The sequence below is a fragment of the Pungitius pungitius genome, chromosome 15 (assembly GCF_949316345.1).
Source record: "Pungitius pungitius chromosome 15, fPunPun2.1, whole genome shotgun sequence".
NCBI lineage: Eukaryota > Metazoa > Chordata > Actinopteri > Perciformes > Gasterosteidae > Pungitius > Pungitius pungitius.
This window is the reverse complement of record NC_084914.1, coordinates 13550267-13564207: the sequence shown is the minus strand read 5'-3', so window position 1 is coordinate 13564207 and position 13941 is coordinate 13550267. Positions and strand designations below refer to the sequence as shown.

General features: G+C 49.5%; 2 protein-coding genes across 2 annotated transcripts; both read left to right on the top strand.

Annotated features, from left to right (window-relative positions):
- The first annotated feature begins 2491 nt into the window (after positions 1-2491).
- LOC119209160 (protocadherin-8-like) lies at positions 2492-6519 on the top strand. The gene is made up of 3 exons (XM_037458247.2): positions 2492-5189; positions 5338-5563; positions 5668-6519. Exons 1-3 carry the CDS (start codon positions 2748-2750, stop codon positions 6018-6020), a joined length of 3021 nt encoding a protein of 1006 aa, XP_037314144.1. The 5' UTR covers positions 2492-2747; the 3' UTR covers positions 6021-6519.
- An 883-nt stretch (positions 6520-7402) lies between these two features.
- LOC119209197 (leukocyte cell-derived chemotaxin 1-like) lies at positions 7403-13253 on the top strand. The gene is made up of 7 exons (XM_037458321.2): positions 7403-7521; positions 7779-7919; positions 8890-9030; positions 9526-9639; positions 11598-11748; positions 12159-12268; positions 12975-13253. Exons 1-7 carry the CDS (start codon positions 7450-7452, stop codon positions 13200-13202), a joined length of 957 nt encoding a protein of 318 aa, XP_037314218.1. The 5' UTR covers positions 7403-7449; the 3' UTR covers positions 13203-13253.
- Positions 13254-13941: the final 688 nt, after the last annotated feature.

The following is a 13941-nucleotide window of genomic DNA, read 5'->3' as shown; positions in this document are numbered from 1 at the left end:
ACGGAGCACATCGCATCATTGTGGCTGCTCTCTGCCTTCACAATGCTTTAGAGGGAAAGAAGGATCTTTTGGAGCAGAATCATGTTGTCACTGACACAAGTCCACCATTTACCTTTATAGCTTCATATTATTTCTCATTCATTATTAACGAATCTGTAACAGTCCCAAACAGGGTTTCCAAGGTGTGTTTATCCAGATGCAAACGTTATTATTTTGTTTTTTTCGGATATGGATGAACTGTTGAGGTGGGGAGGGGTTGGGGGGAGCTGAAACTTCTACTTTCTAAGAAAGGAAAGGAAGAATTTTGCTCCAGTTATTTCCATTCTTTGAACTCTCCTCTTGAGTTAGAGAGAGAAACGTCCTCCCCACTTGTTTTAACTCAATGTAAACCGTTACATCTTATTGGGATTTTTAATGGACAATGAATGAACGTATTAATTAATGAAACCCGAGCTCTGCTATATTCTGCACGTGAAGTGCAAACTCAGCAGGCAGCTTGTTTTTTTTTGGGACAAAACAAAAAAGACCCTCCCCAACTCAAATGGATCATAATCTAGAACTAACTCATAAACCCCTTTTAAAATATGAATATGAGCTGACGGTTTTGCTGTGATGTCCTTAAATAATCCCAGAATGACGTCTCCTTATCGTGTGGGACAGGCCTGACTGTGTCTAACTGCAAGCTGCTTGACTAGATGTTGTCCAGTCAGGTGTCTCCTTTTTGACTTTCTGTGGCAGATGGGTTCTTTATAGAACATGCCAAGTGATATTAGCTTCTACTGCAAGGCGAGTGTTGCCGCTGAAAAGCTGTGTGCATGTGTGTGTGTGTGTGAGAGAGAGAGAGAGAGAGAGAGAGAGAGAAAGAGACAGAGAGGGGGAAAGGGAGGGGTGAGTAAGGGAGAGAGGGGAAGAGTGCAAGAGAGATTGAACAACAATTGTGAAGAATGAGAAAATCTCTTAGAGCCGTGACGGGGCCCCGGTCCTCTCTAAATGTAGTTTAATAGGAGGCACCCTGATGTCTATGGCAATTCATCTCCAATCTCCCTGTAATGAAAGGAGTCGTGGTCCAGGTCTGGAGAAGGGGGTGTGGGTGTGGGGATGGAGGGATGGTGTACAAAGGCTGCATTTGGCTTTGCCTCATTATGCTGCAGTTAGACGAAGGGCTGCATGGAGGCTGCGGGGGTTCGATTCCCCACAGACCAGCTCAGGGGCAACAATACCGGCATGGAAGGCTGCGAAGGGAGACCCTGCCAAGCCATTATCCCGACGCTACTAACGAGGGCTTCATACGCCTTTGATATAATCTCACTATTGAATTCCTGATAAATCCCCTCCTGCGTTTACAGCCAAATCCCATTTGTAACGGACTCGCCAAACACTGTGGGAGTGAGTGAGTGAGTGTGTGTGTGAGTGTGTGTGTGCATGTCGTCGTCACCTGCGCCTCTCTGTTCTGGCAGGCGAGGCCAAGGGGAGATGCATGTTAAACCGGCCCGTTACACCAGCTTTGATACGGGAAAAAAACCCAAATCCCCTCTTACGCGCACGAGACATCTCGTGAGCCAATCTGTGTTGAGACCAAATTGTAATGCAATCTATGTTTAATTGGATATAGTCCCTTTATTTCCCCAGATATTATCTGATAGTCAAACAATTACTGGATTACAACACACGAGGGGACGAATAATAGAAGTCAAATTTATGGAATTTATTAATGAGGAAATGAGCAATAAAAAGACACTATTACCACCATGTTACATTCTTATAATCCCCGGCTCAGCCATTATTCAGCATGTTAAGCTGCCTCAGCATTATGGGGATATCAGAAGGGCATCATATGAAATCGTATCTGTCTGGGTGAGTGGTCTTGTGGCACTTGAAGGTGGAAGTAAAAAAAAAAGTCAAATCACGTCATATTCTGGCTGAAGTTATTCTGGCAATAGAGGTGGAGAGGTCAACGGGACAGCTCGGCCCCCCATCACTGCGTGCGTTTGCTCCAGAGGGTCAAACGTGACACGTGCGGGATCTAACCGAAAAGTGTTAGAGCATAAATATGTGTGCCCCTATATGAGCATCCTGAGCAGACACTATTCAAATGCTTTGTCCTCTAACTCAGGGACACTGCGCATCTCGGCACCCCCCTCCACGCACACACACACACACACACACACACACACACACACACACACACACACACACACACACACACTCACACATACACATACATTTGTCGATGCGCAGCCTCATTTAACAGCCCGAGGAACATGAACAAGCAACGGAAACCATTAAATCAAACCCCGCGTTTAGCCCACATATTGGGTGCCAAGTTTCTCCGCACAGTCCAGGAATCTCTAAACAGGGTTTAGAGGTCTTTCAGAAGTCCCCCCTTTTTTTCTCCCCCCCCCCTCCCCCCCCCCCCCCCCCCCCCCACCCCTCAAAGCCCGGATTGGTCACAGTGCGGCTCATTTGCATGCCTCGCAGTATAAACCCTCCTGCAGACACTGCAGCCCTCTTGCGCTGAGCGAGTATCACACCTCAGTAGAGAGAGGGAGAGAGAGCGCGTTCACAGTGCGCATTGGAAAACATATGGAATATTTATTGCTGGCTTTATACAAAGAGATAAACCACCTCGGAAAATTTAGGTGGGCGGGGAAAGTAGCAGCTTATTTTAGGCACGCTCTGTTTCAACTTCGGCACTCAGTGCGGACAGTTTGCTGAATTTCAGGTTATTTGGGAGTGAATGTGCCAAGATGGGGAAAACAGGGTGGAACTGGCTGTTGGTGCTAATGTGCGTCTTTTTGACAAGCCTGGTTCTGGTCGTACAAGGGAAGACGGTGAAATACCAAACATTTGAGGAAGACGCACCGGGGACGGTGATCGGAAACTTGGCCAAGGACATGTCCTCCACGGGCTCCCGAACCAATTTCAGGATGATGAAACAGTTCAACTCCTCTTTCATCCGGTTGAGGGAGAGCGACGGGCAGCTGGCCATCGGAGAGAGGATAGACAGGGAGCGGATCTGCAAACACACCATGCACTGCCTCATCGCTTTCGACGTGGTCAGCTTCTCCAAAGAGCAGTTCAAACTCATCCACGTCGAGGTGGAGGTCAAGGACATCAACGACAACTCCCCCGAATTCCCCCGGAAAGAGTCGAGCCTGGAGATTTCCGAGAACACAGTGGTGGGTACGCGGATCCCGCTGGACTTTGCCGTGGACGAGGATGTCGGGGTGAACTACATCCAAAGCTACCAGATCTCCGTCAACAGTCACTTTTCAATCGACGTGCTGAGCAGGGCCGACGGGGTTAAATATGCGGAGCTGGTGCTGATGAAGGAGCTGGACCGGGAGACGCAGGCTTCTTACGCGCTGGAGCTCGTCGCCATGGACGGTGGCAACCCGTCCCGCACCGGAACAACGCGCATCAACGTCAAGGTGAAAGATTACAACGACAACAGCCCGGTGTTCGACCGCAACAGCTTCTCCTTGGACCTGCCCGAGGACGCACCGGTGGGTTTCCTTTTGCTGGACCTGAACGCGGAGGACCCAGACGAAGGGCTGAACGGCGAGGTGGTGTACGGGTTCGGTCACCAGGTGCCGACAGAAATACGGCAACTCTTCAGAGTGGACAGGAAGACCGGGCGTCTCACCCTGGAGAGCCCAATTGACTTTGAAAGTAAGACCACTTACGAGTTTGACGTCCAGGCCACCGACCTGGGTCCTAACCCGACCCCGGCTATTTGTAAAATTGTAGTGCAGGTGCAGGACGTTAACGATAACGCACCAGAAATCTCCATCACCCCTATGACGTCAATAACTGCGGGGATAGCATATATCACCGAGGCAGCGGCCAGAGAGAGCTTCGTGGCTCTGGTCAGCACCTCGGACAGAGACTCCGGCGCTAACGGGCAGGTGCACTGCACGCTGTACGGACACGATCACTTCAGGCTGCAGCAGGCGTACGAGGACAGCTTCATGATTGTGAGCACAAGCCCGCTGGACCGGGAAAAAATCCCCGAATATAACCTCACGGTGGTGGCGGAGGACCTGGGCTCCCCTCCCTTCAGGACCATCACTCAGTACACAATCAGACTGACGGACGAGAACGACAACTCTCCGGTGTTCAGCAAACCGGTGTACGAGGTGGCCGTGGTGGAGAACAATGCGCCCGGCGCGTACATCGCCACGGTGGTGGCGCGGGACATGGACATGGGGTCAAACGGGAAGGTCAGCTACAAACTGGCAGACACATACTTCATGGGCTCCCCAATTTCCACCTTCGTGTCACTGGACCCCGCCAGCGGGTCGCTTTACGCGCTCCGCAGCTTCAACTACGAAGTGATGAAACAGCTGGAGCTCCGCGTTACGGCCGGCGACAGCGGCTCCCCACCCCTGTACGGAAGCGCAAACGTCTATGTGAGGATAGTGGACCAGAACGATAACGCACCGGTGATCACTCAGCCGTCTCTCCACAACGGCTCCGCCGAAGTCCTCCTGCCCCGGGACGCACCGAGCGGCTACGTCATCACTCGGTTGGAGGCGCGGGATGCGGACGAGGGCGTGAACGCAGAGCTGTCGTACGGACTGGCCACCGGGGAACCCTCCGTGTTCTCGGTCAACAAGGCCACCGGAGAGATCTACCTCAACCAGGTGCTCAGCCACGAAGTGGGCGAAACTTTGAGCGTGACAGTGACGGTGAGCGACAACGGGAGACCCGCGCTCACCTCCACCGCCACCCTCCACTTCCTCATCATCGCGGGCTCTCCGCCGAGCGACAGAACGGTGTACCAGTCGGGCAGCGGGGACGAGGTGCACGCGCAGTGGGACCTGTCCGTGGTGATTATCGTCGTGCTGGCGGGGAGCTGCACGCTCCTGCTGCTCGCCATCATCCTCATCGCCACAACCTGCAACCGTCGCAGGCGGGACAAGAGCGGAGAAGACAGTGACTCATACGGCGAGAAGGGCACGCTGGAGCGCGGCAAGATCCACGTGGCGGACAACCCGCTTCTGCCTCTCCACGGGAACGGGGTCGAAGCGGGCTTTGAGGGTCACTCTTACGGCAGCCAGCCCGGTGGGTTCCCCTCGGCTCACCCTGGGGGCAGCGACATGTGCTCGGCCTCGGAGGACGGCAGCGAGGTGCCCTGCGTGTACGACTCGGACAGCAACAGCAAGCCTCGAGGGAATAAACACGAGGTGAGACGCGTCTTCGGGGAGTTGTGCTCGAGGGGGGGGGGGGGGGGGGAGGTGGGGTGTACAGTGGCCCGCAACGATGAGTAACCAGTGACGTGTTTGTCCGCCATGACGCTAACCTGTGTGTTCTCCCTCCTCTCTCCTCCTGCAGGGCTACTCCACGCTGCCCGGCTATGGGAACGCCAAAGAGGCTGTGAGGCCCATCACCATCTGGAAGGGGAACTCTTACACCACCATCTCCGCCAGGGACCCGGCCTTCAGCGGCAAAGACAGTGGCAAGGGAGACAGTGACTTCAACGATAGTGACAGCGATGTCAGTGGGGAGACTGGCCTGAAGAAGGATGGCGTTGTTGTTCCTCCCATGGGTGGCCAGAATGGTAAGGGCATAATTGCATGACACAACTTGAACCGTTCTCCAGGTTTTATTAAAGTGCTGTGGTTCTAAATCTAACTCCTATTCTCCTTCCCTATTCTCTTTTAGCTCTGTGGGCTTGCACCAGTGAATGTAAGGTCCTTGGACACTCAGATCGCTGCTGGAGCCCCTCCGCAGTGAGAGCCCACGCAGCTCCCTCTCCGGCCCCCACTCTGTCCTCCTTCAGCGGCCAGTCCAAGACGGCCTCCCTGCCCCGGGACCCCCACCGCCGGGACAACTTTTACCAGGCCAACCTCCCCAAGACGGTGGGTCTGCAGAGCGTGTACGAGAAGGTGCTACACAGAGAGTACGACTACGTTCTGGTCACCCCGCCCAGGCCCGTGAGGGTACAGGAGATCGGCGATATAGCCATGGCTGTTTACACACCCACCCCAACACACTGTCCCAATAACGACATCTAAAAAAAAGACATTGCACACACGTACACTTAGGCTCACTCTCGAAAAAATGTAAAGACTTAATTTATGCTTCATTGAAAATGATTATACTGTACATTTTTAAAGTTATTTGTTGCCGTGGAGAGTGTGCATATATAAGTTTATATCCTAATATGTCAGTGTTTTGTAATATTGTAAAAAAGCCACACTTGGCGATTCAATCACTTTGAGACACGTTGTTGGACATGGAGTGTATCATATGCAAGTTTTGTACATACAGAGATTTTATTTTTATAAAGTAATAATCAAGCAAAGATATGTAAATATGGATTGTAATTAATTACTTTTAAGCACGCTGATTATTTAAAAAATGGCCCCAGAAACTGTGCAGTTGGGGGTCCGGGGACCCACAGTGAAGTTTGAATCATTGAATCATTTGAATGCAATAAGTAATTGTACAGGATTTTCTTTTTTAATCGTCACACTATTCTAAGAGAAAATAAACTTTGAAATACTGTTCTGATCACGTGTGTGGTGTGTTTGCTCTGCAACATGAAGATGGGTGAGGGGACAACATGGCGCATTTGAAACATTGAAACATCAGTCACAGGAAAAAGCCAACAGGCGTCGCTGTTAATACAGTACAGTGAGCCTTTGTCCTTGCGCCCACCGAAGGTCAGTTTGGTGTTTTTTTTCTTTTGGTGAATAGGACTTTTTCTGGTGTGATGCCAGAGCGGACGCCAAGGTTGTCTTGCAAATCATTCTCACCTCATGCATATCAAGAGCGAACTCCTTCACATATTCTCTCATTTTTATGACGTAATAACTGCGTTTTACTGCCAAAGACCTGCCTGTTAATACCGGAATTAAAGAGCTTCTCATTAGTCATGCATAAATCGTCACCACCGGAAACAACCGCACAGTAGATATTGAGATGGACTATATGCGTAAAAGCGCAATTACCGTTTGTCTCCGAAGCTCAACCACCCGACACGTTTTATATGGATAGATTATTTTTTTTGTCAAACAATAAGAAGTTATTGGGAGGAAATGCATCCTATACCCCTACGCAGTTTCTTGGTTCGGATGAAGAAGACAGGAAAAACGCCCTGTAAGCCGGTCCTTGTGCACCCTAATGTAAACAAAGTGGAGAAAACGTGAGACATTCCTACCTACAGGTCAGCTTTGACCCTGCAGCGCCGTGCACATTTGATCTCCTGGAGGGTAACCGGAGGAATACTTTTCTAAAGGGAGGTACAACATCTGGTTCAAATAGGTCAATGCCAGTTTCAACACTACTTCGTAAAACACGATCCGCCTGAGTGAGGACGCGCCCATCCTTCTACGGGGGGCGGGAGAGGGAAGAGAGTGAGAGAGAGAAGGAGAGAGAGAGAGAGAGAGAGAGAGAGAGGAGTTAGTGCACTGGGGTCCCCTCAGGTGTTTGGCTCCAGTCATGGACGGGAATTCAGAGAAAGTGCCGATCGCCTCGGCGGGACCAGAGGATCTGCAGCACTTCATGCCCCCGGTGAGTCTCCCGCTCAGTGTGGTCAGATTGTCTTGTGGCTGAAGGTAGGTCTGATACAGGATACGGTAGCTAGACCATATCTGTGGGGGCCATCGGAGGTTTGACGACTGCATGACACATATAGATGAGCAAAAACCCTCTTTTCACCTTTGATGAAGAATCATAATTCAATGAATCAAGGTCTAATTGCGTTATTGAGTGATGCTTTGTTTGTGGACATTTTTGGGGGGTTTCACTTTCTTTTTTTGTAATGGTAGGCCTACTCCGCCGTGGCCGTGAAGCCCACCGCCACTGGCCGCCTTCTGAAGGCCGGGATCGCTGTGCTCATCGCCGGGGCTTTCCTACTGCTACTGGGGGCAGTGGGAGCGTTCTACTTCTGGAACAACAATGAAAAACACGTATGATCAACAATTCCACACTCTCTACAAAAGACAAACTTCTGCCTGCATGTTTCATAAAGCAGCCTCTTTGACACTTACAGAAGACAAACGTTCTGCCTCAGAAGCAATTGTTTATTTATGCATGAATTGATGACACACATTATAGGTTCTATTAATATGTCACATGAGATATTCAAAGCAAATATCAAGCATTTAGAATGGCTTTTTTAACAAAGTCAAACTTTTGTTCAAACATGAAATAAAAGCATCCGACTTCTGCTAAATAATGCTTCCTGTTACAATGTAATTTCACTCTACTTTTGAAATTCTTCTTAAATGTTTGATTGTCACTACCAGGGAAGAAACCAGACCGCATATCAAAATAGTGTCACTTGATTGAAGAGATTCAGTTTAAAAAAAGAAGACAAAAGAAATTAAATGATTGCTGATACCATTTGTAACTTGTTGGAATGGAACAGAGACTCAACTATCTTTTTTTATAGTAGGCAAACAGTAAAATGTAAATGAAACCCTCCAGCCCGATGGTGCAGGCTGCTGGTGAATGGGGGCGTTGTGTGTGTGTGTGTGTGTGTTAGAGGAGTGGGTTGGAGGATCCTAGCAGGGTGGAAAGGGGCCTCTTAGGTCCGGCCGATGCTCCAGGAGCAAGAGGTGAAAGAGACGAGAGGAAATATGTAGCGTTTCTGATGGTTATTTTCTTCCAATATGAAGTTATCAAAAGCCATTCAGACACGATGAAAGGCTGCGACGGGTCACCATCACCCAGAGCTGCACGGCTTGTACTCTTCTGACCAAGTTTGAATGAATACCTGGGTCTGAAAGAGACATCCAGAAGAGAGAGGTGGTGCGTGTGAGAGGAAAGTAAGATTGGAGAAGAAGCATGAGGGAAGTTGTGAAAGAGAAGAGGTGGTGGGGGGGGGGGGACTCTCATACCTTACATGCCAGAAAACCTCTGTGTGTGTGTGTGCAGGTCTACAATGTCCACTACAGCATGAGCATCAATGGAAAAGTGGAGGAGGGTACAATGGAGATTGACTCGGCCAATAACATGGAGCGATTCAGCACCGGCAGCGGGGCGGACGAGGCCGTGGAGGTCCATGACTTTGAGATTGTGAGTTGGATCTAAAATAAATGGGTTGAAGCAGAAAAGCCTGATTCCTCAGCACACTGGTCGGCACTCTGAGAGCAATTTGGAGAAGAGGTCGATTGGATTTTCTGAAACTTTAATGGCCCTTGTGGGGAGACTGCAGCCAGTAGTTCATGCCATCTCCCTTTGGGCCGGTCAGTGTCAAGATGCATCAGCGCTCCAATTTTCATTAAATGCAGACTGGTGGTTTTCAACCTTTAATTAAAGCGCCCTAATCAGCCCAATCAAACAAGCGAAGCAGCAATTGTGGTCTTCAGACTATAACAATTTGGACTTTTAATCAATGTGTCCCTGTGAGTTGAATTTTCTTAATCTTGAACCTAATGTTTTTAAATCAAATACTGCATTGTACGCGTCCATCGGCACAGATTCCCTGCAGAGTGCCGAGGACGACACAAAACCCGGAGAATTTCTGGCTTTCTGACTTACAGCTTTTTGTTTGTCCTCTGGCTTCTCCAGGGGATCACAGGCATCCGGTTTTCAGGGGGGGAGAAGTGCTACATCAAGACCCAAGTGAAGGCCCGTCTACCTGACGTGGAGGTTCTCAACAAGGACTCATTGACGTTCGACCTGGTGGGTTGGTACCGTCCATCTTGTGGTAACATTATATTTCCATTTTCAAACTGCCAGGCTTTGGTGTAAAGTTCTTCCTTATATTTGACAGACCACAGCGTTAGCATGCGGCCTACTGTTAAAGTTATTTAATCATCTTATTAACAAGTGATAAAAGGAAATAACTTAGTGGGTATTTCTCCTTTATCAGCTATACGTGTTTGTCCTTTGTCTTGCCATCAAGTGTTGGTATTCGTGCTGAATCATACTAACCGTGTTGCTACCCAGACCTTTTGTGGGTTGTACCTTTTCTTATGGTGTTATAAAATGTTGTGAAATATAGTCTAATAGATGGCTTGGTACAACATGTGGTAGAGAAATGTAAGTAACCAACAAGGTGAAACAGAATCACTTTAAAGATCCCCAAACCTTCACATTACAGGAAGTCCCACAATACATGTCATCTATCTCTACCAAGATGGTGAACATGGTAACAATCCAAAGTGCTGCTTTAGCTTTAGGTATTTAGCTTTAAGTATTAAGTAAGTAATAAACGGACCAGGAGACAGAATGTTAGTGGGTCATTTAACATTGAAGACAAGCTTTTCTAATAACAAGACATTTAAAAAGACGATACAAGGTAGAGGATGATACATATCGAGAGACATTCAAAACCTGGAAACCCATTGTTCAACTCACCACTGACAAATCTTCAATATACATTTAATAAGGCTATTTATGCGGTCAATAGTTTCATATTTGAATTCCTTTGTCCTACAAGTCCCCCCCTCTGATGTCCCTCAGCGCATGAATCACCCGAGCCAACGATAAACCTGGAACACACGGGCGGTTTTATGTGGGTTCCCATCTCATAACAGCTTGGTGGACTCAAAAATAACACAACGGAGGACTACACAGCATATACCACATGTGTGTGTGTGTGTGTGTGTGTGTGTGTGTGTGTGTGTGTTGACAAAACACACACACCACCGCATGTGATTGTTCAATTGAGGCTGTGTGATAATTAAAACCATTTAGCTCTGCATAAGCCTCACATCCACATGAATCCACATCACCACAACTGCCCTCATGAACGCTACGAAACACACACACACACACACAATTAATTATCACGCAGGGCTGCTCTTATTACTTCTCCTTGCCTAAACAGATCATTTATTTGCCGTTTGTGCCTCTGTGTGCGTTTGTGTTATTGCCTCTCTTTGCCTCATAAATGATCGTTTAGCTCGCGTTTGTTTATCTGTGTGCGTGTGTGTGTGCGTGTGTGGAGACAGGAGGATCTAATGGTTGCTGCAGGCTGGTCATTTGCTATAATTTAGAATGATGGCAATATGGGTTAGATAAGCACACACACACACACACACACACACACACATACAGAGAGAGAGCGGGTCAGATAAACTCTTATCAGTGGAGAAGGATCCTTGCTTTTATTTGTCCCTCCAGCAAGTCATTTGAGCTGGGGCAAAAAGAAGAAGAAAAAACAGCATATCCAAAAAGGTTGGAGGAAAAAGCCCCCTGCACACAGCCTGTGAGCAGAATCATCCCCCAGAATCGCCTCCATGTCTGCAGGCTGTGGACACAGAGTATGTCCATGTTTACTTTGCAGTCCCTCCTCGGGAAACCTCATTAGTTTATATCTGCAGAAACATGGCAATTTATGGCCAATCCCACCTTCCCCTCAGATCCTGATGAGTCCTGACACTACGTTTACAGCTCAATGTTAGTGCAACGGGAATCTGCATGCTGAGGCCTGAAGGGCTATCTATCCACTGCTGGATGTTATGAGGAGCTTTAACAGCAGCCCGTTAATGCACATTAGACTCGGACGGGATGCGGAGACGGCGCTCTATTTAGAGAGGAAGTCTAGCAACAACGTCCATAAACAAGTCTGACCTTACGCCAGATGCTTTGTTGTTTCCGTCTGCTCACGTGTCCCCACCTTCCTCGCCCCAAAGGAGGACGAGGTGATGCCGGCTAAGTTCGAGGACGATCTGATCTGGGTGGCGGCTGACGCTCCCCTCTCGGACTCCGGCTTCCTCAGCAACAAGATAAAGGACCTGTGTGGAGACCTGCCAATCTTCTGGCTCCGACCCACCTACTCAACCAGTAAGCAATCACACGGCCAACAAACGGAACAGTAAACGGAAAATGCCAGTGAAAATGTCAATTTCCCAGGCTTGTTTTTTTTTTTTTTCTTCACAAAAAGAGGATAGAAGTCAAACGGTCTCCACAATTTCCATTTAACATCGCAGTTGTTGAAGCCACAGAAAAGAAAACAAGCTTAAAAGAAAAGCTCAAGTCCTTTTGAAGTTTCGGAGCAACCGAGGGAGCCATTTTTAGCATGCAAGGAGGGGGGGGGGGGCGTAGAGGGGTTCAAAAGTTCTCAAAACAATTTCATTCTACTTCATCTGAGGACTTCAAAAATACTGCCAGAGAAACAGCTTTGCAATCAGGAGCGGCGCCACGTTAGTGCCCCTCTGCACCTAAACCTGGGCTGCTGACTGTGATGTGTGCAGGCGGACTGAGGGAGCGCAGGGCGGCCCCCCGCCAGCGCCGCCGGGCCCCCGGGGCCGGGGAGGAGGAGGAGGACGTGGAGGCCGAGTTCAACCCGGAGAACCCTTATCAGGTGAGTCACACTCGCCGCTTCTTCTTCTGTTGCTTTTAGGTGCCGCTGCAGCCCTCTCGACTGTCGGCTCGGATCTGTGAGAGGGTGGGGTAAGAGGGGGGGGGGGGGGGGCACCTGAGAAGGCTCTTTTTTAGGAGAGCTCCTCACAGCTGTGCGAGCGGCAGCAGATGCCGGGGTCACGGCAGAGAGGCCCGGATTGTCACTGCAGATCTGAGTGCATGCGTGGGTGTGTTTTCTGTGTGGGGGCTGCCTGTCCAAAGCTTTCCTTTCAACGGTGAGGCTGTATGAATAATTCCACAACACCCCCCCCCCCCCCCCCCCCTCCTCTCCCTGCTGTGGCCCCTTTGCCCTGCTGAGCGCACACAGACTCCCATACATCCCCAGCCTCCATGCCCTCCAACCTCACCTCTTATGTTGGGCCTCATTTTTCCTAATTCCACCCCCCCCCCCCCCCCCTCCGAGTCCTGACAACCGCAGAGGGGGGTAGAACAGCGAGCAGCGCGTTGAAAAGGAAAATATTTGACAACAAAAACCCACATCTGACAACATCCCCTCCTCCCCATCCCGCCTGTCGGAAATTTATTTTTAATTGGTTTGAAAGCATCCCCCCCCCCCCCCCCCTGCCTCCCCACCGAAGATGTGTCGGTGTCACGTGTCCCACCAGCTCTGCGCCACTCTCACCACTCTCCACTCTGTCTGCACCCAGAGAGGCCTGGAGGGCGAGGAGGAGGGCGCCATGAACATCGACCCCATGCTGGACCACCAGGGCGTGTGCTGCAACGAGTGCCGCCGCAGCTACACCCACTGCCAGAGGATCTGCGAGCCGCTGGGGGGGTACCACCCGTGGCCGTACCACTACCGGGGCTGCAGGGTGGTCTGCAGGGTCATCATGCCCTGCAACTGGTGGGTGGCCCGCATTATGGGTCTGGTGTAAACACCCCCAACCACCTGGGACGCGGTGGAGTCCCAAAAAGGAGAGGGTGAAAGTAGGGAGGAGGGGGAGGAGGGGCAGTGAAAGGGGGGGGTGTTCTTATAGTCATGTACCGTAGTTGCAGGTCGGTCTGGGCAAGCAGAATGAACAGCATCAGTAAATGTGGAGAAGCACGTTGCAGAACCTTTGTTGTCAAAGCTTGTACTATAACATGAATAAAATCCTTCTGAACAACAACAGATGTTCTGATGTGAAACATCCACCTGCTCGTTGTGCGTTACACGCGTTCATCTACGTACACCTGAAATGCTATTTATCTGTAGGAAAGACGTATACACTCACAGAGCTGGTGATTGTTCCCGTTTCTTTCACTATGATGTAAATAAATGTTTCGGGGGTGATGCATTTCAGTCAATAGATCTCACTGTGTTTCAGTAGCTCGAGAGAGAGAGAAATGTTCCAGACTTTTCCCATTTCACCCTTATCAGGGGCTCAAATTTAAACAATGTACTGTACGCGCTCCCTTGAACTCATCCAAATGTGCTTTCCTCTGCATTGAAGAAGCTATCAAAAAGTGCAATATCAGTGAATAAACGTTTCTTTTCTTTTTTTAAAGTAAAACTTAGTGTCAAACTTTTCTTGTGTTGGACGTCCTAATAAGTTCCTACCCTGCTTGTGAATCCATACGGCGTATTATTCATCGCGGGGTTTATTTGGGGGCAGCCCCCGTCTGTCCATCACA

Coding starts and splice junctions, on each gene's coding strand:
- LOC119209160 (XM_037458247.2), top strand. CDS start 2,748: ATGGGGAAAACAGGGTGGAACTGGCTGTTGGTGCTAATGTGCGTCTTT. Junction 5,190..5,337: donor CTCGAGGGAATAAACACGAG/GTGAGACGCGTC, acceptor CTCCTCCTGCAG/GGCTACTCCACGCTGCCCGG. Junction 5,564..5,667: donor TCCCATGGGTGGCCAGAATG/GTAAGGGCATAA, acceptor ATTCTCTTTTAG/CTCTGTGGGCTTGCACCAGT.
- LOC119209197 (XM_037458321.2), top strand. CDS start 7,450: ATGGACGGGAATTCAGAGAAAGTGCCGATCGCCTCGGCGGGACCAGAG. Junction 9,031..9,525: donor AGGTCCATGACTTTGAGATT/GTGAGTTGGATC, acceptor TGGCTTCTCCAG/GGGATCACAGGCATCCGGTT. Junction 11,749..12,158: donor CCGACCCACCTACTCAACCA/GTAAGCAATCAC, acceptor TGATGTGTGCAG/GCGGACTGAGGGAGCGCAGG.